Source organism: Vigna angularis, chromosome 4 (genome assembly GCF_016808095.1).
Source record: "Vigna angularis cultivar LongXiaoDou No.4 chromosome 4, ASM1680809v1, whole genome shotgun sequence".
NCBI classification, from domain to species: Eukaryota; Viridiplantae; Streptophyta; class Magnoliopsida; order Fabales; family Fabaceae; genus Vigna; species Vigna angularis.
The window spans coordinates 14,190,736-14,218,610 of NC_068973.1; the positions used below are offsets into that span (position 1 = coordinate 14,190,736).

The window sequence follows — 27,875 nt, forward strand, 5'->3', positions numbered from 1 at the left end:
AATGTGGAGCATTGGTGTCTTGAAGTTAATGATTTTGATGATGCTACAAAGTGAAGTATATGAAGACTCTTGTTGTATGAAGTTTAAAATCACTTCTGTATAAGAAAAGACACCAGGACCGAGCATCTAAGACCGAACGATCGTAACAATTGAACCGAGCGGTAAACATCGAATGGTAGAAGGCATGACCAAGATCAAGTGGGGCATGAACGAGACCGAGCGGGTGGACGCTGAAGTTGAGAGCAAAGGCATAAATTAGACCGAACGGTCGTAACAATTGAAGGCCGAACGTAGTAAAAGACCGAACGGTTTAAGACTTGACTAAGACCAAGTAGTTCGGACCAAGCGGTAGCGAGGAATGACTGAGACCGAGCAGCTAGCACCAAAAATTGGAAAGATATAAGTAACCAAGCCGAACGACAAAAGGTGATAAGGGCTCAGACCAAACATAGTTGAAGACCGAATGACAGGAGGCTGTGACAAACCAAACCGAGCGGCAGAAGATGAAGAACTCGAGCTGATCGGTTGAAGAGTTAAAAACCCAAACTGTTCCATGTCTCGCATATAATCGATTATCACTTACAATAATCGATTTCACTGGCAGTTGTAATATTTCGTTTCAGTTTCGGACCAGTAGCCTATATAAACCTTGCCAAACACTTTAGAAGATAACTCTGCGAAATTGAGAATACAGTGAAATATGAGGAAGTTTTCAAGTGCCAGTTCCTGCTCTTGTCAAGTCTTGTGAATAGGAGAAGCTCGCGCTTTGTGTGTCAAAGGTCGGAGCGGTTCTCTTCAAGTTGACAGAGCTGTTACTTTCGGTTCGTTTGTCGAAGGAAGCTCTTCCGGTTCGTTTGTCGAAGGAAGGTTCTTGCTGCACTCTTCCGGTTCGTTTGTCGAAGGAAGGTGTTCTTGTTATTGTTATTTTCTATTCACTTTCAATGTAACCATGAAACTGTTTTAGTGAAAAAGTTAATCACTATTCATAGTGATTAACGACTGGACATAGAATCTTTTGATTCGAACCAGGATAAAAATCATTTGTGTGATTTTTCTACTCCCTGCACTCTTTATATTTTCTGCTCATCAACAATTTGATAAAACGTTTAAGAGAAAATTAAAGGAACCATTTTTCTAAAGTGACCAAACAAGCTCTTTGCTTTTAACAATCTGTATCGAACTCTGTTTTAATATTTCTGCTGCGCAAAATAGGTACTGATTCTTACAACAAGAAGAACCTTAGCAAAATCTCATATTTCTTTGTATTGTTTCCATCATCTCTTTAAGAGTTACTAATCCATATTTGCTCACAACATTGTTTATGTTGTATATTCTCAAGAGAATTAAAACACTTGGTGTTTAACTTAGTTGAGTTAAGCCATTTATACTAGTTATCTAGGATTGAACCATAAGTAGTTAAAATACTTGTATACAAGAGTGGTTGAACTCAAACTAGTCGTGTTGACTAGGTGAACCGGGAGTGACGAGTATACTCGTTGTAAACCTAGAGAGGTAAAACTCGTGTAATCTTCTTGAAGATTAGTGGAACTCTTTAAGAGTTCTTAAGGGAGAATTCGATGTAGCTTAGGTTGAGTGAACTAGTATAAAATATGTGCTTTATTGCTATACTTCTTCAAACGGTTCAATAAAGTTTCTTTTGAAACACCATTGTCTGAACATACCTTTTGTCTATCAATCATTCCAAAACCTATCAGACACCATTTGCGAAAAGTTTTAGAAACATTATTCACCCCTCTAGTGTTTCCTGTGTTTTCATTGAGCAATATATAGTTATGATGTTGAGATTACTCCAACCCCCTCTTTGCTTGAAAGTCACTAGTCTAGAGACCTTTCTTGCCTCCTTTATCCCCCTTCCTTAGTTAGGTATGCTTGCTTAGCCAAACTACACCATATGCACACCCCTCTATTTCTTAGTTGTTTCATTCATGACTGTTAAACTGCCTTTTACTCACCTAAGGCAGAACAAAGTCCGGTCCCCACTAATGTAGCATAGGGCAACCAGAATATCAATCCTAGGACTCAACACAATTAAGTTTTAAAATGTAGAGTTAAGTCTTGTATTTATTTACTAATTATTTACTTACTAACTACTAAACAGGTAGGGACATTTAAAATGAATGAAACTAAAATAAAAGAATTGAAACTAATCTAAACTAAAATCTATTTAAAAGAATAAAGAAATTGAAATGTAATTAAAGAAAAGAAAATAACAGTCTAAACTACTCAAAACAGAAATAAAACCTATTTACTATAACTTCCTACAACTGAAACATAACATACGATACAATCTAAACAAAACTCAAATGCTAAAAAAAATAAGGAAAGACAATCTTTGAAATAGAAATGCAGAACAGAAGCAAAACCTAAGTATAAAAGAATACATTAACAGTCACGAGATATTCCTAAACTAAGCATCAAATCTGAATTAGAATGTAAAACATAAAACCTAAAATGAATCATCAAATCCTACTCTAAAAAGAAGTAATTAAGAACAACATTAGAAAGCAACTAAAAACAAAATTTAGAATTGAGACAAAGTAAAAAAAATCAGTACCTAAGTTCTAATTGATCAAAAGCAAAATAACACTCAAAAACAGAATTGATTTCATAGGTGAAATGCACATTGGAGTGAATAAAAGAGTGCTTAGAGTTCTCAGGAAGACATCCTATGAAGTTGAATCCAAATACAGGGTATTCTAGGTCATATTTCAGAAACTAATTTGACTTTTTCCACTAATTTGTCCAACCAATGTTCATTTTCCTATTCATCAATCTAAAATTCACAAACACAATTTAAATGTGCAAATGATTGAGGATAAAGTTTCAATTACACTCAAAAAGACATTTTGACTAAAGTAAGCCTATCATAGGGTCTTATAGTTCATATTTCAGAACTTACAGTGGTAATTCCTACTCATTCTCAATCAATGCAAACCTAAATCTGATAAAAGAAACACAAATTTGAATCAATTTTTATGCATTGGACTCATCTCTGACTCGAGAAGACATCTCGAAAAAGAATGCTCAATACAGAGTCATTTAATTCCAAAAGGAATTATAGAATGCAGAGTGACAAAGTCAAAATCATTTTCAATTAAAAACAAAACAAAAAAATCATGAATAGAATAAGAACAAAGTTGAAAAAAATAAGAAATTAGAAATCAAAATAATGAATCGAAAGCAACACTTTATTAAAATAAAAAACTAAAACTACATGCATACCAGAAACCACAGAGGAAGCTCACTTCTGTCACTCTCGTGAATTCCTCCGCGAAATCAAGTAACAAAATCCCTACTCTACAAAAGCAAGTAAAAACCCTAAACTAAAGAATGAAGAACTGTAGCGTCTGTAAGTGTGTAAAAGTCTCTGTATATACATTGTAGAAACCCCTTTATATAGGGTTTGAAAAGAAAAGAGAAAAGAAAGGGGAAAAAGGAAGGAAGGAAACTTATTTTCGACGCTTCGGTCTTCACCTCATCGGACAATCCTCCTTTTCTTTTGCATCCTTGCTTCACTCTGATCGTCGATCCTATCCACATGGTAGCTCCGGTCAGCTCCCTTTTCTCGTCGGTCATCTTCTTCGGGCAGGACGAGACGTGCTCTTCTTCTCAACTTGCTTCGCTCTCTCCTTTTTTCTGCCCCAGCTCGAGGGAGTGTTTTCTTTTCTGCCAAATGAGATGCATAATTTGGGCCCCTTCAAAGGCAGTAATGCCTCTTCAAAACGACACCGTTGTACTAAATGCAGCCCAATATAATCAACAGCTCGATTCAAGTGTAGTTGCATCATTCCAAAACGCACCAAAACGGCGTCGCCCTTCTAAAGTGCAGGCCAAATCCCTTCCTGATTCAAACAGCCCAATCAGCAATGACGTTTCAGCCCAATTGCATTTTCAGCGGTGCAGCGTTTTGATCAGTGCAGTTTGAATCAGCCATTTTCAACCTACTTTTACCTCTTCAGCCCAAATTATAAGGGGTTATTCTACAGCAAGAAAGAAAAAAAATCAAGAAAAAAAATCCAACAATTAAAAAGAAAGATTTTTATCAAAGATTTTCTAAAAAAAATAAAATCTCAAATTATTAACAAGAACTAAAAAATATTCCTAAAAACCTATTTTTAACTAAAATTTTACAAAACTAAATAATTAAGAGAAAAACATAAAACTAGCCTAATTCTAAACAATTAAAAACTAAAAGAAGTTAAGAAAAACTTCTAAACCTAGACAAATGTGAAAAAACTGATGAGAGTTATCAATGACCTCCATATTCTACTTGCATCTTCATCATTCCATAATTCACTGCGAGTTACATATGGTTGTTCAAGTGCACTTCGTGGAAGTAGGAAGGGAAAAGGGAGTACAAAGGAGGGATAAAAGGGTAAAACTTAATTAAAATCTATAAGAATAATTTTGACATTTCACATATATTTTCCACTTCACCAAATTGGTTAATTTAGAGATTGAGAGTAAAATTGACTTTAATGATATCTTGTTATCTCATATGTTATTAGTTTGGATATTTTTTCTTATAATAGGTATCACTTCTTATGGTTTGCTTTCTTTAGTAGAGAATAGTCTTGGTTTCTCTTTTCATGGGTTTGGTATGTCTCTGTTTTTTTTTTCTTTTCAATGATATGATTCATGTAATGACAGATAAAATTAATTGAAATATTGGATTTCATATAAACTTCTAACATGAGTTATTGTTTTAGAGAAAAAAATATATGATATTTTTTATTTCTAAACTAAACTATTCATTGAGATAACTTTTAAATAAGTCATGCTTGATGAAAGATTTGTCAAGAAAAGAATTATACTTCTAAATACGAATTTTGCTTGTTTTTTTTTATGTTAAAGTTGTATTTTATAGCACTTGTTTATTTTCTTTATTTAGAAATCATAAAAGTCTTCTTTATTGTAAATTCTGTTATCAAGTAACAGTGAAACTCACATATAGACACATGAATTTGACCAAATAAAAAGGTGTGAGCATTTCTTTCATAACAAATCTAAAATTTTAGAGTCCAAAAGAGAGACGAGAGAGGCAGAGTATATACAAACAATAATTGAACACAATATTCAAAAGGTATTGAGACTCTCCAGGAATGGAACATGCATGGAAGATCTCATGTATATATATGCTTGCTCCCACTTTTTACCTTCGAGACTCCTCATAAAGTTGTGCATAGAACCTTCTTGTTCTGTGAGCGATGACCAAGCTCAAAGAAGCTGCAAACAAGCAAACCAGTGCCAATATTCCACAAGTGAGGGAGAAGCAAATGTTTCCCTCGCAAAGAAGCACCTCACTGTTATTTGCTATGACGTGGTAAGAAATTGCCAAGTTGGAGGCTTCAAAAGTTTGCATCATTCGGTGCTTTGACTGTTGCTCTGCATAGTAGTCATATATTGTGCTTGCCACAAATCCAGACAAGAAGAGAGACCCTGCTGGGCTAGCCATAGTCAGAAAATTGTACAAAGTTCCAAAGTTTTTCACGCCAAATAGTTCTGATGCTGCTGCTAGAGCAATTGACCAGTGAGCACCGTACCCAAAGCCGTTCAATATCCCCACCACGTAAACTTGTCCAACCAATCCCACCACGTAGTAGAAGAGTCCCAAAGACATCATCGCTTGAATCACTGCCAATGCTATAAGTCTCGGATACCCAAAATTTCTGCTTGAAAACCATGCACAAAAGCACACGTGCTGTGATTCATGTGTTCCACTTTTTATATTGTAAGAAATAAATAATAGAAAGAGAATATGGTAGTAAAGATGGTACCTTACTATAACCTCTGAGAAGTAGCCACCACCAACACGACCAAGGAAGTTGGATATGCTGATAACTGAGACATAGACATTTACGTTGTTGTCTCCCAATGATTGACATATCTGGCCCATGTTATTTATGATTGTCAAGCCCGACCCAGCGCCCATGACTAGAGAGAAAAACATCACCCAAAAGTCAGCCTGGGCCATTGCTTGTGACAAGGTGAAATCCTCTCCTCTACGGGGCCCATTTTTTAGCTTGATTTTCCTCAAAGCGTTGGTCAGAGCTTGCCAAAGCCTAGCTTGAATCTGAAACATGTCCCTTGGCCCTTCGGACAGAGGAAGCACCTCTAGGTTCGGGGGAATGCTCTTCTCATTTTCAACGTGTTTGGTTACTCTGGCAGTACTACTACTCTCCCCAATCACATTCTTAGACTTTGTCGCTTGTAGCAGTGGTGGTTCCAAGAGGGCTTCTTGGTCAGCACTCTGGGGTCCAGAGAAGAAAACCAATAGAATGGGAACTGTGATTGGAAGCAATATGAGAATGATGAGAATGAGTGCAAACATTGAGATGATGGTTTGGTCCAAATGAAGCATGTTTTCTAGCAACAAAACTCCCGTCATGTAAGCAGCCAAGAGAAGGCAAATGCTGTAGATGAACATGAAACCTGATTCATCAGAGGCTCTAGATTGTTGATAAGTGTGAACGGGTTTGATGATGAAGATCAGGGCTAATGAAACCATTGCAGGTCCAACTGCAATGATGAAAATGAGAGAGGCTTGATCAGGGAGATTCATCATGGCTATGATTTGAGTCCAGATTGCACCGCTTAGGCCAACGAAGCCCTTCAAAATCCCCACCACGTGGCCTCTGCTCTCGGGGAAACTTTGCACGCTGGAAACCAGTGCAGCTGTGTTGTAATACGTTGATCCATTTTGTCCCACAAAGATTAGAATACATAGCTGCAAATCACCACCTGGTTAATAGATCAACATGAATTGGGTTGAACTTTCTCCAGGTGCCAGAACGCGCACCACAACCCAAGAGTAATCACTCAAGAACCTCAAATAATATCATTTTAATAATATTACAATTATGATATATATATTAACAACTTTTTAAAAATATGAATCACTATTTTATTTTATTTTATTCATACGTATATTTGAAACAGATCACAATGACATAATTATAAAAAAGGAAATTGTTAAAAATACATTTTCCAGTAATCAAAAGTAAGTATACTCTTTTCTGTAACTCCCAAAAGCACTTTTATAAAATTAATAATTTTTAAGTGTTTTTAAAGTTACTTTGAAAATATAAAAAAATATTTTTAAAAATTTTAATAAAACATTTATAAGACTTTTTTTTTCTCTCTCTTATTTTTATTTTTACGTCCTAATACATATTCAATTAAAAATTAAGTAAAAATATAAATAACAAAAATATTACTATTAAAAGTGTATTTAGTGAGAATTAATAAGCTAATTAACTTTGACTATGATTAATACTTGATAAGTTACACCAAATAGTTTGTCATACGAAATTTCTAATCTGAGTTACAACATAAGCTAGTAATGCTACTTTTTATTTTATAATTTTTCTAAATTTCTTCTATTATTATTTTTTATATCTTAATATATTTTTTTATTTTTAATTTCTTTTACTCACTATTACTCATTTTAAATTTTATACACACAATTAACTAATTTACCATATTCAATATTTAACGAATTACTTTGTAGTTTTTCATTTAGTTCAAATTAAAAAAAAATAACATTATAAATATTGAAATAACAAAAAGTGCAATTTATGGTACTATATGAAAATTACACAACTAGTGTAATCTATTTGATGCTTGTATTCAACAGTTCTAATATAAAAAGGTTAACTTAGCTGTACTAAAACATTTATAATTCTAATCACTAATTTACATTAATTGAAAAGTTTTAAATTAGAAGTTAACTTATTAACAGGAAGTAACTTGAAAATAATAAGGCAATTTAAGGAAACAAAGTAAAGGGTAATGAACATACCAGCCAAAGAGGTAAAGCGGGAAGGCGATGCGTGACGACGAGCCAAACGAGGCCATAACCAAGAACATTCTGGAAGACTCCAATAAGAATGAGAGTGGAAATGGGGTAGAGCTGGCTGAATTTGCCGGCAAGAAGACCAACGTTGTCACCCAAATCCTTGGCCACGCTCAAGAACGCCACCTGCTTCTGATTGAAACCCATGCTGCTCTTTATCACCGGCGATATGCTCCCGAACATGTACGAGGTGCCTGCGAATGACATGTCCCACATCGCGCACACAAACACCACCCATCTGTGCCTCACAAACTCCTTCACTTTCTCATGCACCCTCACCATCTTCTCCACTCTCCACCTTCTATCGCGTTTCCAGACTCATTTTATATAAGTGGTTATGAATTAGCTTCGTGCTTTTGAGTTTACTTTTCGAGGCCCAACCCAAAATATCACACTCTCATTTTCAATCATAATCACCATAAAAAAAAAGTTAAAAATGACTTGTGCTAAAATATCTATAATTAATTCATAAAAGTTCTGTTCAAATTACTTTCAAGCCATTCTGTGGTGTTTTCATTGAAGTTTTTTCCTACTTACATTGTCCATATGTATATGACTTCTTATAGGTATCTATCTCCAGTTAGTAAGACGTTTTTGTCAAATGTGTGCGCTTTCCACCATGACAGATATTTCTTGAAGAAAATATCAACAGTTTTAGGTCTCAAATAAAGGGATATATTGTCAACTTCTTCTGCTTTAATAGAATTCCAAATGAAAAGGATTTAAAGGTTGCATTAAAATATCTTGCAACTTGTATCCATGTGTCGCAATAGTGTATATGCAATTTATGAGTAAAATTTTGGCAAATCATCACAATGGTACAATTATTTTTAAGTGTATATTTTAAAATAAGTATAAAAATAAATAATGTAATTTATTTTTATTTTAGTTAAAGTCGTATCAATGATACAACTTCAATATAAATTAAAATTATATTATGATATAAATTAAAATTGTATTACTTAATTATGTTTTTTTAATTAAAATCATATCAATTTAACATACTTTTACTTTAGTGAATCATAGTTATGTTAAGTTTATACAAATTTTTTTGCAATAAAATTATACCAATCTGGTACAATTTATTTGTTTTGTAATATTTTAAAATTTGCACAAATTTTAGTAATTTTGAAAAAAAAAATTAGGGCTTTTGTTATACGTACGTTTAATAAAAATTTAAACTTAATGTACATTAAATGTTTATGGAATAATTTTTTTTTCTAAAACCATGTAACAGTAACAGTAACGTATGTGCTGTATTCAAAATGGGTTGTAACCTCCGAGCCAACCCGGCTCAACATGGATTTGAGTCCGGTTGAGTTTGAAAAAAGTATAATTTTTTTTATGCAGGCTAGTTTTTAATCCGACTCACTTAGAACTCGACTCACCGGGTTGAACACGTGGTGAGTCTGGTTGACTCACCAACTCATCTAATTTAATTTAATTATTTTGTATATGGTAATAAAGAAGATGTTTCAAGAGAGAAAAATGTTATAGATTTATCTATTCAAAACTCTAATATTATAAATGGACAAGTGATACAAAAATTATCAATATTAAAAACTTATTTATTCGCTTTTTGTACATGTTTTTGGATTATGCTTGGATTGTATGATTTTTTTTTTGAATTGTCTTTGGAGTTTAACATCATTTTAGTATGACGTTTATTTAGATTTGAATGAAAAAATTGTAAACTTTTTATTTAAAAAAAACTTATAATTAAATAAGTCAATGAGTCAACTCGTTTAACTCACTAACCCGTGGATGAGTCAACTCGTTTAACTCACCAACCCGCGGTGGGTCGGGCCAAGTTTGAATTTTTTCAGAAGTGAGCCGGGTTAGGTTGACTTACTAAGTGATCAACCCGTGGTGAGCCGGATCGACCCGTATTACTTGAGTATTACTGATATTGATTAGGGCAATGATTGTAAGTAATACTTTTGAATTACCATTTTAAAAAAATCAAACAAACTTTGTATATCTTTCATTTATTTTTTAAGTTTAATTTCTCTTTTCTTGATACTTATCTTTTAAATATACATCAGATTAAATTAACGTTATTAATTAATTCTTAAAGTATTTGAATAACAATAAAATACTTCAAATACATTAAAGTTGGACCAAAGACTAATAAACTAGTAAATAGTTGGATATTTTGGATAATGTACTAGATCAACTATGTTCATGAGGAAGTAATGTATGGATGAGTTTAACCCACTCCTGGTCTTCTAGTCAGCACAAATAGTCTGAGTATTATAAACCACTATTGGTTACAACGAGTATTAGTATCAGTCTTGCTTTTCTAGTCAACCTGATTATTCCGAGTTTAACCTCTCTAGGATGTACCCTTATACAACTATCTAGACCGAGTTTACCTACTCCTGGTTGAATATTCTTACACCACTCCTAGTTGAGTATTATTCGTCACTCCTAACATCTGAATGTTATCAGTAACTCATGATTTCCTAACCTAACTTGACTAGTACAGAAATTTAACTCAAACTTACAAACACTGATACATATTGAATAAACTCTCATAAAGAGAATTACAACAATATAAATCAATTTGTGAACTCATGAGATTTATACTCTTAAGTTGAAGAGCTATTAAATGATTTAAGCTCATAAATTGCTTTTTCTCTCCTTTTCTCCTCACTTATGTTACTAAAAGATATATTATGACCTACATAGTTATAAAGATAGTTATAGAAAAATATATTTTTTACTAATCTTAATATTTTTCTTAGAATTTTGAAATACTTTGGGGAAAACTTTTACATGGGATACTGTATATAATATGTTTATATATATATATATATATATATATATATATATATATATATATATATATATATATATATATATATATATATATATATATATATATTTGTATGACTATGTTTTGATAACTTAATAGAGAAACCTTATTGCTTTAGAAATGGTTGTTATAAACGTAAAAATAAATAAATAATGCCTTTTGTGTATTTTTGAATTATATTCTATTATTATATAATTCAAAGTATTAATAATGTATTTTTTTCCTTTGTTTAACGTCAAAAGATTAGAATGACATATGCAATGACTTAAACAAACACGGTTCAATTAGAGACGAATTTTATAAAATTGAATTAATTATAAACTCACTTACTAACATATAACTACATAAAAAATAATATTGTAACTAGATTCTATATCAACTATTAATATGACCATGTTTTCAACTTTTGTATTTTTCTTCATCACTCACGTGGAAAGCGTGCAAAATTATTGCCCCATGTTTTGAATTAGGTTTAAACCTTTTAGTTGTCCTTATTTATGTGGGTTTTTCTCAGTTTGATCCCCTTCTTATTAGAATCCCCAATTGAGTCCTTATAAGTGCTAATTTGAATCAATTGAGCCCCTGCCGTTAAATTTAGTTAACGAGGCTAAGTTTTTGCACAAGTGGAAGATTGATGTGTCAAATTTTTAAAAAGTGGCATACTGAGAGTTGAATACGTGGAATTTAGCAACTTTTTAAATTTTAATAATATGAATTTCTGAAATGGGATTTAGGGTTCATAGAAGAGGAAGAAGAAGCTACATGTGGCAAAGAAGATGAAAGTAAATCTGTCACTAAATGGACAGAGAATGACCAAAAGAACCTCATGGATCTGGGAAATTTAGAGCTGAAAAGGAACACGCGGTTGGAGAATCTTATTGCCAGAAGAAGAAAGGAGATTGATATATGAGAAGAATCTAATAGACTTAGACTTTGTTGATATTCCCAGTAAAAACCCAACCCAGAAAAACCCAAACAGCATCTAGAACACCACTGTGAATCTCCTTGCGCGATCTCCTTCTTTCACTTGTAATTCCCAAAATCCAGAAAACGCAAAAAAAAAAAACAAACTGCCACTCTCCCTGAAATCGCGAGTCTTCTCCTCCATCACTGCCGCACAACCCAGAATCGCATCAGCCTACATCGCGCCACCTTCACTTGCAGATCCAGAAAAGCCAGAAGCGCTGTAACCACCAAGAACTTCTTCTCCATAGATCGTGACGAAAACCCTGCAACAAGAAACAACTTCTCAGAATCGCGCTACCGCTTCCATGTTCTTCCTCCTCCAGAGATTTCGAAACCTACAAGGAAAGCAAATAACCAGAAATAGATTCCTTAGTGCGACCCAGTAGCAATGTCGCGCCATCATCAGCGGTGAGCAATCCTTCATTAGTTAGCCAAACCCACGTCGTGGTAGTGCACCATCTCCCCTTCGCGACGTAGAAGCAGGAACAATTTTCCCCAATTTGCTAAAATGCAATTGGGGTGGATTTGATCAACAACCACTTCTCAGATCTACAACCACTTAATCTCCATCCCTTCATCTGATCTACAAACACTTCTCATTTTTAATCCCATTCAATTTGATTGAACCCTAAATCCCATTTCAGAAATCCTAATATTATATTATTACATTTTACCAAAATTCCCGCAGGCCTAAACCATGCCACGTTTCAACTCTCACCATGCCACGTTTCAACTCTCACCATGCCACGTCTTAAAAATTTGACACATCAATTTTCCACATGTGCAAAAACTTAACCCCGTTAACTAAATTTAACGACATGGGCTCAATTGATTCAAATTAGCACTTATAAGGACTCAATTGAGGATTCTAATAAGAAGGGGAGGGAAAAATCCACATAAATAGAAACAACTAAAGGGTTTAAACCTATATACAAAATTTTAAAAACACTTAGTTTGCTTTTAAGTTAAAAATTTTATAACTTTTAACAATTTAATAGACTAAATTTTAAATTTTATTTTTTAAATTATTAAAATTTGAAAATTTTGTATCAAAATATAGCCATTTAAATTTATTGAATTTTGTTTTTCTAACAAGAGTAATCATTAAAACTTCAACGAAAAAAAATGGATTGACATATTCTAAAGAATAGTCCCATAGATATTAGTTAAAAAAACTCTAATAAATATTAGTCTAGACCTAACTCTCACCTACACTAGAGGATAAATAATTTCAACCATAACAACAGCAAAAAAATTCACATCAATTAGGACTAGTTTTTCTTTTACTTACATCAAGTAGAAAATAGTCTTTTTAGTGTCAACACAGAATCCTAGTTAACAGTAATTGAAAAATAGTCTTATTAATATTGATTAAGAAAATTTAATATTTATTGAAAAACAACTTGAATCTATATTATGATTGAAAACAACTTTATTTGACATCAACCTACAAGTATTATTGATGTTAATAAAAATGTCCTAATTAATATTAATTAGGAAATAATTAATCAAATAAACCTTTATTAAAAATGTCCTAATTAACACTAAAAAAATGACAGTAATGATAATAATCAAATAAACCTTTATTAACATTAATAGAAAAAACAATGTTAAATCGTTCATATCTTAACCTAGGCCATAAAAAATGGTTTGATTGAAATCAAGCCGTCCCAATTGAAACATAAAATTCGAATTCTTAGTTTTTTAAATAAAAATTTGAAATTCGAATTCTAACAAGAACAGTTGTAGAAACTATTAACAGATAGAATGAATCCGAGACTGTTGAACATAGTAGGCAAAATATAACATGAAGGCACTCTCTGCTTGGCACTAATCAAAGAACTAAAGGAAATAAAACATGAAAACAAAACTATTCCATGGAATCAAAACTTGGAGCATACCATCCCAATTGATCATTAATTTGTTTCAGTCTTGCTTCTTGACCCTTTGAATCTCCCAATGCAGTAGTGAAAGGGTACACATAAGTTACTTTCATTGCCACACATCTGTAAGCAACCACATCACCTTTCACCAGAAACTCAACAACATCTCTACCAAATCCTCCATCAACTTCAGCCTCTAGATATTGACCATCTGGGGTATCTTCCACAGGCTGGAACTTCACATTTTTCTGGGTCTTTAGGATTGCTTCACGTAGTTTCTGAAAAATGAATGAATAAAAATAAGTTAGACAAAAAGGAAATGTACTAAAGGAATGGCTATATGTGCCTTACTCAGATGCAAACAACCATAGCAAGAAAAGTCATAAACAGCCAAAATGAAGATGGTGGATATGTAGGACACTTGTGAGGACCTGAATAGCATCATCCAAGGAATTTGCAGGAATCAGCCAAGGAAACGAAAAAGATGATGACTTTGGATTTGTTGATATGCAACCAGGATTGATTGATGGACAAGGTCTAATTTTTCTGCAAGACAGAAAACATTGGTGATAATAAACCATGGTATTATTTATGAAGCATGAAATCAATCCATTGCTATAAGAAACAACAATTATATGCAATGTATGATATGCATTACAAAGTGAGTATATGCAGACATGGAAAGCGTAATTCTGAGACTGAGAAACCGTGGTATTGTAGATTGAGGCAAAAGGGGGAAAGCATGAAGAATATTTACATACCCATTTTCTAGTCCAAGTTCCAAGTTCTTGGATTGAGAGAAAGGAGTGGTGAGGGAGAGTGGAGGGGATTGAGAAGTGAGAGATGGGATTGCATGAGAAGGAAAAGGAGAGGCTAAGGTTGCTGCAAGGGCCAAAGAGATGAGATTAGGTAGGACCCTATCTCCAAGTGCAAGGTTTGGAGTTTGAGTCTGAGTTTTCAGTTTAGGAACAGCAAGAAGAGGAAGAACACTCATCAGAATCATGATTTATGGAGTCCCTTTTGCTCCATCACTCTTTCTGGTTTTACTTTTCAAACAATTCACCATAATTTGTTTTAGCCTTTGAAAGTTCATCCTTTAGCTCAGTCGTTTGTTCAGCTCTAGGGAAGGGTAGTTCCGGAAAGAGCCAACTATTTATTTTTTTTTCATTTATTTGTCAAGTGATAAGTCTGGTTCTAACTTTAGTTATTTATATACCACCTTTTAACGCTATTTTTATATGATTTAATTTTTATTTATTTTATGAAAAAAGAAAGTAATAGGAACGTCTTCTCATTTTATTCTTTTATAAACAATAACTCAATATATTAAAATATGTAATTATAATTTTTTTTAAAAGCTGCATAACATAATCATTACTTTTTTTAACTTTATTATATTATTTTTTTAGCTACCTGACACATTACTCTTTCTCTTTTGTATTTTTCCTTCTTTTATAAAAACTAATATATGCCAATAGATAATACAAAGTTATTTAAAATATTTTATATTAAAGATCAATAAGATAAAATAATTAAACTTGATAAAAAATATTTTAATTTTCAATATCATATATAAAAATACTATTAATAAAAAATTAAATAATTTTATAAAATTAAGATTATTATTATTAATTTATTTGTAATTTCTTATTTAATATTATTATGAATAAAATTACTAACATATTTGAGAACTAAAATAATATATCTTGTAAAACCTTTTTCGTAACACCTATTATAACACGAGCAGTAAATAATGATTAAAACAGGACAAAATAGGGCAATCCAAAAATATTAACTATTATTTAATATAGTTACCTGTATAAAGATATTTTTCTTTTTATTGTTTATATTTTTATTTTCAATTTTATTTTTTAAATAATATTCTTTAAGTAAAATAATTATTTTATATTGTTTCTTTATTAATATTTTTTTTTCGGATTTGACCGTTTTTTAAACTCAACAACTTTTTAAATAAAAAACCTATAAAATAAATAAAAAATATTTATAATAAAATTATAAAATTATTTATATTTAATTTTATAATTATAATAATAAAAATTTCATTATATTTTATTATTATAATTTTTTTTTCATAGTATTGATTAATGCAATTTAATTTTGAATATTATTCATATTATTCCATTAACGTCCACTTAAATATGAATTTTTAAGTTATTATTAGAAAATAAATAGATTTAGGACATGTATAATATAATATTAATAGTATTAAGAATGGTCATGTGAATGGTTTCTAGGCTCGTAAGAAAAAGTGTGAGACAAACGGATATTATAGTATGTTAGCTCACATAACTCGCAGGGTACTGATCGATTAATCCATATTTGGATTGTATAACTTGTATTGACATAAATTACTTAAAATCTAGTTACTTCAGCACAATGTCGTATGTATTTCTTCTCAGCATTTTGTTCATTCGTGTTTTTTCTCTAATCCATCTAAAAGTATTTCGCTCATTCTTGTCTAGTCATCCAAAATAGCTCCATGTTACAAATGAGGTGAATTAATATTTTAAAGATAATGATTTTGATGATGTTACAAGAGAAAAACTCAAAGAATCAAGTTGTAATTTATTTAAAAACACTTTTCTAGACTAAAAATGTATTAAGAATAACTTTGAGCATGTAAACACTTAGAAATATTTTGTCATTAGGACATCTGCGTATATAATCGATTATTTGATGTAATAATCGATTATCACGAGCCCTTTTGAAAAATCATTGCTCGTGCAAATAATCGATTATTGCTTGAAATAATCGATTATCCTAGTCTGATTCAAAACTACTCAAGTTGCGCAGATAATCGATTATTCCTTAGGATAATCGATTATCACTCTTTTGAAAACCTTGTAACGGACTTGAATAATCGATTATTACTTACAATAATCAATTATCATTGGCAGTTGTAATGTGTCTTTTTAGTTTCAGACCAGTAGGCTTTATATAGTTGTCCCAAAACCCTTAGAGGGTTTATCTAAGTCATTTTGAGAATACAGTGCAATCTGAAGAAGTTCTCAAGCGTTAGTTCATTGCTCTTGTTAAGTCTTGTGAAAAGGAGAAGCTCGCACTTTGTGTGTCAAAGGTCGGAGGTTCTCTTCAAGTTGGCAGAGCTGTTGCTTCCAGTTCGTGTGTCGAAGGAAGCTCTTACAGTTCGTTTGTCGAAGGAAGTTTCTTGTTGCATTTCTTCCGGTTCGTTCGTCGAAGGAAGGTTTTGTTGTTTCTATTTTTCATTCACCATATTGTAATATGTGAAACTGTTTTAGTGAAATTGTTAATCACTCCTTATAGTGATTAACAACTGGACGTAAAATCTGTTGATTCGAACCAGTATAAAAATCTAATGTGTGAGTTTTTCTACTCCCTACACTCTTTACATTTTCTGTACATCAACTGTTTGCTAAAACATTTATAAGAAAATTAAAGGAACTAAATTTTTAAATTGAGCAAACAAGCTCTCTGCTTTCACAATCGTTTATCGTAACTCTGATTTTTATTCCGCTGCGTAAAAATGGTACCGATTGTTTTGACAACAATTGGTATCAGAGCTTGCTTTGATATTCTTTCAAATTTTTTGAAAATGGGCGGTCATCATCATGCTCAAGTATATGCCGAGGGTGCCTCGATTAATAGACCACCACTTTTTATCGGTGATAACTACGCATTCTGGAAAGTCATAATGGAAATTTTTATTGGGTCTATTAATATAGGCATCTGGAAAGCTGTACAAAATGGTCCTTACATTCCTAAAAGCACTGTTGATGGTGTAGAAGTAGAAAAACCATATTTTAACTAGACTGTTGAGAAAACCAAAAGAGCCTAATTTGATATAAAGGCTCGTAATATTATTTCATATGTTGTTGTGCTTGACGAGTTCTATAGAATTTCTGTTTATAAGACAACATAGGAAATGTGGGAAGTCCTCAAAGTCACACATGAGGGTACTGATGATGTGAAACGCGTAAGGAAGAATACGCTCATCCAAGAGAATGAGATGTTCAGAATGTAGCCTGGAGAAACTATTTCTGATGTCTATAAGCGCTTCACTCATATTGTAAACTATTTGACAGGGTTGGGTAAGACTTTTGACACAGATGAATTAAATGTAAAAATTCTGAAATCATTAGACAACTCTTGGCAACCAAAGGTGACTGCCATCTCGTAGTCTCAAAACCTCTCTCAAATGTCAATGGCGATTTTCTTTGGAAAGCTTCGTGAGCACGAGCTTGAGCTAAACAGGTCAATTGCAGAACAGGATCAAGGCAAGAGAAAAACCTTCTTTTAAATATGAAATTTCAAAAGGAAAGAGTTCAAGAAGAACTGAGGATAATGACTCTGATGATGAGGAAAACATGAGCCTCGTGATAAAGAAATTTGCCAAATTTATGAGAGCAAAAGGAAAGGATAAATACCAAGGAGAAAGAAAAGAAAATCAAGGATCTCCATGAAGCATCAAGTGTTATGGATGTGGAGAAAGAGGACATGTAAAGACCGACTGTCCCAAAGACAAATGAAGTGAAGAAAAGAAAGAAAGAAAATTTCCCAAGAAGAAGAAAGCTTACATAGCATGGGAAGAAAACGCTTCTAGTTCTTCAAGCTCAAGTGAATCAGATGAAGAAGAAAATCTCTATTTAATGGCTGACTCAGAAGATACTGGAAGTCAAGTAAGTGATTCTAGCTTTGAGTCTAGTGAATTAGATTTGCAAAAAAATTCTTTGAATTAATGAATGAATATGAAAAACTTGATGCTGCACATAAAAAATTAAAGAAAGAACATAATGAATTGAAATTGAAATATGAAAAAGCATTAGATGAAGAAGTAGTTTTAAGAAATAAAGTTAGTAATCTTGAAACAAAATTGTCTGAATCTAATGCAAATGAACAACTTGTTGAATGTTTATCTTTAAGAGTCATATGTTTGATATATACATACTTGAAATTTACTTGCAAAGGAAACCAAGCCTAATTCATATGCTAAAACTAACTTTAAAGAAGCAATGTCAATAATAAGAACATGCATCATCATAAAAAGTCTAAAGTTAAGAGAACTCATAGAGTTTGGGTTGAAAATGAGACTTTTGTGAAAAATAAGGTGCAAGATGTTTGTTGCTTTTATTGCATGAAGCATGGTCATACATCAAACAAATGCAATATTAAACATTGTGGAATTCCAAATGGAAAATATGCATGGGTTAAAGTTGTGAAATGATTATTGCTTGCATGTATTAACCCCAAGGACCCATAATGAGATTGAGGACCTAAATTCTTGCTCAATTTGTTTTGTAGGAACCTTCAAATTCAAAGAAGTCATTGTGGTATCTTGACAGTGGTTGTTCAAGGCACATGACTGGTGACAAGAAGAGGTTCATCTCTTTTGAGAAGAAAAAGCAAGGATTTGTAACATATGGGGATAACAACAAAGGGTAAATAATTGGAACCAGAGACATTGGAGGAGGAAACACCTTGACTATCAAAGATGTGTTGTATGTTGAAGGTCTCAAACACAACCTCCTAAGCATAAGTGAACTATGTGACAAAGGTCTCAAGGTAATCTTTGAAAGTGATAAATGTGACCGAAAAAGGATTGACACAATTGTTGTAAGATTGCACAATTTTAATTGAAGAATAAATTGCTTATTGTCATATAACCCTGTATTGTTTAACTTGTTATTGTATTTGTTAATTGGTAGGCTGAAAATCTTGAACAATTTTTTTGCATCTTGTTCAATAGACCGGAAGGTAATATTGGCCCTTTGTCTGTTCAACAAGCAAATATCCAATTCCAACCAAACTTGTAAGTTGTAATAACTGTACTCTTGAAATATTTGGTGTTGTCATCAGAGTATGTTTTTGAGAACTGGAATATGTTGTGGTTGTATTCTTTCATACATGATTGTGGAGTAATAATGTTGAAAGCAATGGAAAATGGGGATGGAAAGGAAAAATACAATGGGAAAAACATGCCTCAATATACGAATATAAGTACCATTTTGACTGTTTCTTAAAATTGATGCTTGTGTTAATTTCTAAAGTGCAAAATGTTGGTTTCAGGAGGACTTGCTTGGGATTAGAAAGAAATATGTATGTGAGTGGATCCTCGACAACGACAATATTAGAAGAATGGAAACGCTAATGGAATATGGAATGTTGTAGGATTGTTTATATATGTACATATTTTGATTGTAATGCATAATGTTTATATATGTACAGATTGTAATTTCACTATGTACACATTGTTATTGGAATAAGATGATAGGTTCGATGATTACTTCATGTGTAATTTAATTTTTGTTATGATGTGTGTGTTATGATGAAAAAGGAACGCACAATATTAATAAGTATTTGAAATGAAGGCAATGGTTTAACAAGTGAATTTAACTTGTGAAAGTTGTAGATGAAAAAAACAAAAAAGTAATCGATTACAACTGGTTGCTTTGTAACATAAATCCAGTGGTCTTGAGTTCATTATAGTGTTTAAGTGTGAGTAGAGGTTGGGAAGTCATGTTTCGTGACCCCATGATGGAGGAAAGGATCATTGTTTGTGAGATGAGCAAATTAGGGGAAGTGCTGAGAGCTGTGCAGGAAAAAACACTGTGGTAATCGTTTACAGTGGCCTGGTAAACGATTACGCGAGTGAATTATGTGTTTTGTACAGAAAGTTGCACTGCAGGAGCCAGCTGTGGTGTCCTGAGTGACCAGTGACAAAATGTGTTACTTTGTGACATAAGTCCAGTGCTCTTGAGTTGATTTTGTTGTTTAAGTGTCAGTAGAGGGTGGAAAGTGATGTTTGGTGACCCCATGATGGTGGAAGGGATATTAGTTTGTGATGTAACATCCCGATTTTGAGATGTCACGGTGTAAAAATTTTCGCAAAAATATTTCATAAAATAATTCTTTAAGACAATCAAACTTTATTTTATTAGAATGCGGAAGCAATACATAATTATAACCGTTGTCTAAAATTCTAGAATATCGTTTTTACATAAAAATACCAAGTCTGGAAAGTATTAAATATAATAAGTAATCAACCCCAATATAAAAGATCCCAACTCTCGTCAGCTACTTTGATCCAGCCTTATCTGCAATGCCAACTACTCCCGTACAAGTACGATCATCGTAGGTGGAAACCACAAACCAGAACATGCAAGGGTGAGCAACCAGAAATATCATAACACACGATAGACAATAATCATATTAACTATAGAGTATATAACAATATAATATATTTCATCACAACATCAACATTACATCTAATCCATGCATGACCCAATGTCATTTCCTTCTACTGTGTCGTCATAACCTGTTATCACTAACAGGAGACTTGTTCCCAACAGGGCAATTTGAGTCGTCTTCCATCGCGATTTCCAACCTATCTCCCCGACTTCTCAAGGAATTAAGAGTAAAAACTTCGGTGGGAAACACCCACCAAGCACTATACTCATACGAGCCGAAGTCATTTTGGACAAGACATCCACCTCCTCGTGCAGAGGGAAGTGACACTCGAATCACTATCTCAAAATGAGAGTCCAATACATTATTACCGTAACTCAGTACGAAAAGTTCATCCATGAGCGACCACAATACAAGAAAATAACATAGTTTCATGCTCACATCATTATTTCATACATATTTTCAATAACATACATTGCTCATCAATCCCAAGAATTGTAATACAATCTCATTACATTCCACTTTAATCTCAATAATAAACGTTAACTAATCAATAATATGCGTTGTTCACCAAACACAATATTTATAACGCAATTCTCGTTAGTTTCCAAACATAGTTTCCCAAGAATTAACACAACAACACCGAGGTTTCAAAAATATTATAATCATATACATGACTTAATTGAGTCAAGAAACCAAAGGAATTTCACGAGAATTATCTGGACTCATCGTACCACACATTCATCCAATACTCCAAAGTAATCACTTACGCAGTATATCAAAATTTTACTAAAAGGAAACCAATAACACTTTAAAATACTTGGATTTCTCTCTGGACCTATAATGTGATTATGTGTAGACACTACAGAACTCTACATTTTGTATATACACCTAAGGGAATTAAGGAAAAGCTTTTTCCTTGAACGCTTCAAGGTAGAACCCGCGCCATGCAACTTAACCACATAACCATAAAAAAACAAAATTACCCTTCAATACTCACTCCCTGACGCAAGGAATCAAAACTTAAATGTGACCAATAAAATAAAATTAACCCTTGATGTGTAATTCAACGTTGCCTTTCACTCTTTCAAGCAAAAACAGAGTAGAACCAGTTCCTATGTCTACAATCTCCCACACCAACAATTAATGGCAGGCCCTACACGTCTTCTCTTCATAAAAGAATTACTGCACCTTCATATAAAATGTCAAATCATACTTTCTTCCTTTTTCTTCTAGGTAGAACCGACCCCCCTGGAACGTATCCCTTTTTATCAAAGAAACCACCCTCTTATTCCGCTTCTCTTCTTTTTTTTTTTTAACAACTATTTGATAGGGTTTTTCCTTCCCACTCTACTGCCTCCCTTTCCCAGGTTCTAACTCACTATATAATACCCATAAATCACTATCACTAACCTCTACAACAATGACCCGCGGCTCCCTCTTCATTATTCAAGATTTTCACCCTTTAAAACTCCATCTAAAGTTTCCTTTTCTAGTCTATACCGTTTCCTAATATAACTTATTCATTCATGGTTATGGTTGTATGATTTTAATGACAATAATATGCCTCCAATATCTTGGACTAAAAGAAAAAGGAACACACTCCGCTTGCAGCCACGAAAGGATTAAAACCTACAACTCCTCTTCCTGGTCCCTGCAAAACGAAAGGAGAAAGAAGGAAAGAGATCCCCCACGTGAAGCCATGCAGGGAAACCTTTTCAAAACCAAGTCCTATTCTCTCTCATCTAATTGAAATATAAAGCAAATAAAAACAATGTTATCTGGTAGCTCACGTCACGTCCCCCACTCTACTCGATTCGAGCCCCACGGTCCAAGGATTTCTTACCCTTTTCAATCAACCACCAACACCACTAGGCTAAGGCCATTTAATTGATAGCATAATACAACATCAATATATAAACTCTCTCATAAGCAATTTCGAGAAATTAAATAAAATTAAAATTAAATAATTTCTTAATCACTTCCAACACACTTTCTTCATTCAACAACACACCAAAATGAATTATGTAATACTATAAAATATAATAATAATTTAAAAAGGTATTTTTATTTCACACAGATATTACATGTGAGATGAGCAAGTTGGGAGAAGTGCTGAGTTCTGGTCCTAGTAATCGTTTACAGTGGCATGGTAAACGATTACGCGAGTGAATTCTGTGTTTTGTACAGAAAGTTACACTGCAGGAGTCAAATGTGGTGTCCTAGGTGACCATTGACATACTTTTTTTTACTTTCTCACATAAGTCCTGTGGTTTTGACTCTAATTAATTGTAAATATGAACATTAAACACTTGGTTATATAACTTGGTCTATTCATTTAAGTATTTGTGATAAGTCAACAAAGGTAACTATTTGGCATAAATTCATTTATTTTATTTTGTTCTACACTTCCTCATGGACGAAACAAATAATGTATGCGAACAATTGAATCTCAAACATTTCATTAACTTCAACATAAATCAGCATAAGATCACATTAATAACAATTAACATAGTCAACGTACACAATATAATGCAGTCTAGGTTTTTAATATTACAGTTATCCCTGGAATAGTTATAGTGGCCATAAAATAATATTATAGTTATCCATAAATAACTAATGCTTGTTTGGTTCTTTGGATGTTGATGGTTGGTCAGATGGAGGGACGAATTTGCGGAGGATGTCATCCACATTCTTATTGTTTTCTGCCCATATAGGTAGTCGAATGACATGTTTCGGGGTGTCCTTCACCAGCTCAATTGTTGGAGGACAAATATCAGCTGGAAAAACCTTCACTACGTTGTGATGCACGATATTTAGGTAGTAGTTTTTCCGAAATGCAGTGAAGGATTGCACCTAAATAAACAAAAAAAATTAATATAAACAACACCATCAAAAGTAAATAAAACTAAATTATAATTTAAGTAGTGAATGGATGGGTTACAAGATTGAGTAACATAACGGAACCAACTCTGATATTGTCTCCAAATTGAGGGTCTTGAAGAACTTTCTTGTGCAAGGAAGCCTTCACTGTGGCTGTTGGGTCCTGCTCAAATTTAATCATTAAATAGTTTATACGAAGAACTACTTTTGTAGTTTAAAAGAAATAATACCTTGATAGTCAACTACATATCTCACAAACCATTTGGCTTGCACTCTTTCAATATGCAAGCAACAAATGGAAGGACCTATGCTGATTTTGCCTCATCAAGAGAATTGACGTTCTCGAATTTTCCATCTTTTACGAGAACTTCAATGAAGAAAATCATATGAACAGAGAATACATTTCGTCAATGTCAAGATGTTGATTGAAATGAACAGGAGTAAAAATATAATGTGGTGTTCAATAAACATTTGTGCCCATTTCCAAGCATTCGAGTTGAAATCTCGTTCATATGTTGCCTGAGCAACATCACGAGCAAATTCTTGAGTGGACTTTGGTTGTTCTATTTCTATCCTATTGAGGAAAGTCGCTTGAACATTACCTGTTGGACCAGGTATAAGCGATGCCGAAGCATCTCATTTTTTCAAAAATGATTCAAGGACGTCATCATCATAAACAAGGTCTTCTCATGCATCCATGATTATCCTGAAATTATCTGTAACAATTTCAATACCAGGCTAAGGACACAAGAAGAACGGGAAGATTAGATTACCACATACGAACTGAAATAATTGTAAAGGACTTACAAATATAGTCAACAACTTCGTTGCATAAGAATGGGTTTGTCCCACCTATTTAAAGACCTCTAGACCAACTTATTATATTTTAATTTTAATGTGAAGTTATAAAATATAATTTTAATACTTTTCCTCTTTCATACGTCAAATAATGATCAAACCTCGGTTGATTAACATCCATGAAACTTTTTGGCAAATCTTATGAAAGAGAAAATCTCTTAACTTGTTGGAATAAACTTGCATTAAATGTGGGGAAATAAAAAGTGAATTGCATTAAACGTGGGTTATGAGAGAGAAACACTTTTTTGTCAGCAAATTGAATGCATGCTTCGTAAACCAAACCAAATGAATGCATTGTGTGAGAATGTAGACTCTTTTCTAAGCAAGTAAAATCTACTCAAGAAACTGGATAATACTTCATTTATCTTCGTTAAACCTGTACTTTGTCTCTTCTACCATCCATGTTCATTAAAGACACGGTGAACTGTCATCTTCTGGAGTTTGGTGAGGACGACATTAGCTTCATTTAAGGGGAACTTAATGTTTCAAAGGAGGTTGGGTAGGACCACTTCACCTTCATTAAATGGCACAATGAATCCTGGTGTGTAGGTATGAATGTATTTCTTCCTTTTTTTTTAATTTCATGAGGCATTAAATTCCTTCCATTGCTCAGTGTTATGAATGTTTTTTATTTTGTTTATTTTATTTATTTATTGGTCATACCCATTGACGTTTGAAGTTTTAAATGCCCAAAAAAATAATTTCCCTATGATCATAGCCATTTTGTAATGAATTATTATGTGATGGTTAATCTTTCTGAATAGTGAATTCTGTTATTTGTAATACATCAATGATCCCAAATATTTTTTTTCACTACTGTCAATCATTCTAAACGTGGTTGTGATGTCTAACAGCACAAGTAATGTGCCTGAAGTGCCTTAGTTTAATGGCAATATTGATGTCCGTAATGACAGCTTATTTGACTTGGAACCAAGGTTGTATATGTGTTTTCAGACAATGGAAGAAGCAAGAAAATTTTACACAAACTACGCCATTGCATGTGGCTTTGCTGTGCGAACAAGAAATTCTAAAAAAGATAAAACAATGTGTACTACTTGAGATTAGTTTGCTCAAGGGAAGAGAAATATGTGTCTTCCATCAAACCCGAGGTAAAAACACTTCCTAGTAAAACTAAGCAATGTCCAGCTGGAATAACCATTGCAAGGAAGGACGATAAATGGTTTATAAGGACCGTTGTCCTAGATCACAACCATGATCTTTGCCCGAATAACTCAAAGCTAATTGGTGACAATAGAAAATTAAGCATGCAAGCTAAACACACCTTGGAGATCAACGATGATGCGGGAGTTCAGAATAATAAGAGTTTCCTTAGCATCGTCATCGATGCAGGTGGATTTGAAAACATGGAGTTCATCGAGAAAGATGCGAGAAACTACATTGGCCAACACAGAAGATCTTTATGTAAGGATGGTGATGGTCAGGCCCTCCTACGAAACTTTTCTTCAATGAAAGATTAAAATAACGAGTTCTTCTATGACATTGCATTGGACGAAGGGAATAGAATTTGTAGTGTGTTTTGGGCTTATGCAAGAAGTCGAGCCGCATGTGAAGAATTTGGTGATGTTGTCCTTCGACACCACGAACTTAACAAATAAGTATGACATGCCATTTGCGCCTTTTGTTGGAGTTAACCATCATGGACAATCCATTTTACTTGGTTGTGGATTGCTCTCGTCGAAAGAAACTATCTCATTTGTATGGTTGTTCCAATGTGGGCTTAGATGCATGCGTAATAAGGCCCCTAATGGGATTATAACTGACCAATGTAGGGCAATGGCCAATGCCATTGAAGAAGTGTTTCCAAATACAAGGCACAGGTGGTGTTTATGTCACATCATGAAGAAGTTGCTAGAAAAATTTCAAGCTTATAAAAATTATGTGGCTATCAAAAGCGAACTAAACACGCTTATTTATGAATGTGGTTGTCCAACAGAATTTGAAAATGGTTGGGAAGAACTACTGACCAAACATGGATTGGAGGAGAATGAATGGCTATGTAATTTGTATGAAGAGAGACATAAATGAGTTCCTTGTTACTTGAGGAATCATTTCTGGGCAGGCATGTCAACAACTCAAAGAAGTGAGGGAATGAATACTTTTTTTGATGGATTTATCAATTCTAGTACCACACTTCAACAATTTGTGGTTCAATACGACAATGCCCTAAGGGTGAAGGCCCAAAAAGAAATACAAGTTGACTTCTCCTCCCTCAACACGACAGTTGCATGTGGCTCTCAGTCACTGATTGAGAGACAATTTCAAGTTGAGTACACACATGCAAAGTTTGAGGAGGTCCAAACAAAGTTTCGGTCAAGGATGAATTGTTTCATCAAAGACACCGTAAAGGACAACTTATTCAACGCTTACACTATAAAAGAGGAATGCATGCGGGAGGGTAATCGTTTACCAGATAAATTTTACAAAGTGCAATTTGATCCAGTCACAAACAATAGCACATGTTCTTGCCTATTATTTGAGTTTAGAGGCATCATTTGTCGGCATTCCCTATTGGTATTCGGTCAGGAAGATGTTTACAGTGTGCCCTCTATATACGTTCTACGGCGGTGGAGCAAAAATATCCGTAGAAGGCACACACTCATTAGAGCAGCATATAGTAATTCCAGTCATGAACCGACGATGCAAAGATACCAAATTTTGTGCAAACGATTCTATGAAATCGTTGAGGTAGCCTGTGAGTCGGAACTTGCTTCTAATGAATTGGAAAAATAACTTGCTTTGCTTGGTAAAAAGTTTGGGTACAGTTCATCCATGACAAATAACATCATTAGTGATGGAGGTGAACTACGATATGATAATGCAATCAGCGGTACAATACTCGATACTAGAGTTTGAAGTATTGATGTACTTCTTCACAGTCCTTTAGCTGTTAAGCGAAAAGGACGACCGCGCATAAACAAGTTGAAGTCAACCGTTGAGAAAAGAACCAAAAAACGGAATTCGGCTTCAGCCAAAAAGACTTCAACACCATCCGTACAAGAAGCTGTGAGTAATTAATTAAGTTGTTTATTAAATAAATTACTTCAATTTGTTATAATATTTTCTAAATGTAATTCTGTTGATTCAGGAGAGAAGGATACAGATGTTTTGCAAAGTGATGAGGTTGTTCAATTTCAATCCCAATCTTACCAACTATCACAACAAACCGAAGTGGCTCGTTCTAGATTTATGTCTTTGTTGTCAGCTGTATAACAATTTCGATAACAACATTATTTGATATATATAACTTCCTTATTGTTCTTCTATGTATTTTATATCTATGTTAATTTTACATTATTATGTGAATGATGTGTAACTGGTTACTTGAATTATATGATAAGCAATTGCATGATGCGCATTGTTAAAAGTCCCTTTCATGTACTGTTACACT

General features: G+C 33.3%; 2 protein-coding genes across 2 annotated transcripts; both read right to left on the bottom strand.

Moving 5' to 3' along the window:
- Window positions 1-4,973: 4,973 nt before the first annotated feature.
- Window positions 4,974-8,210, bottom strand: LOC108331188 (protein NUCLEAR FUSION DEFECTIVE 4). The gene is made up of 3 exons (XM_017565834.2): window positions 7,823-8,210; window positions 5,799-6,748; window positions 4,974-5,690 (listed from the first exon to the last, which is right to left on the bottom strand). The coding sequence occupies exons 1-3, from the start codon at window positions 8,156-8,158 to the stop codon at window positions 5,174-5,176; spliced, it is 1,803 nt and encodes a 600-aa protein (XP_017421323.1). The 5' UTR covers window positions 8,159-8,210; the 3' UTR covers window positions 4,974-5,173.
- Window positions 8,211-13,334: 5,124 nt separating this feature from the next.
- LOC108331181 (thylakoid lumenal 17.9 kDa protein, chloroplastic) lies at window positions 13,335-14,656 on the bottom strand. Its single transcript, XM_017565824.2, has 3 exons — window positions 14,305-14,656; window positions 13,975-14,089; window positions 13,335-13,821 (listed from the first exon to the last, which is right to left on the bottom strand). The coding sequence occupies exons 1-3, from the start codon at window positions 14,544-14,546 to the stop codon at window positions 13,531-13,533; spliced, it is 648 nt and encodes a 215-aa protein (XP_017421313.1). The 5' UTR covers window positions 14,547-14,656; the 3' UTR covers window positions 13,335-13,530.
- Between the last annotated feature and the right edge of the window lie 13,219 nt (window positions 14,657-27,875).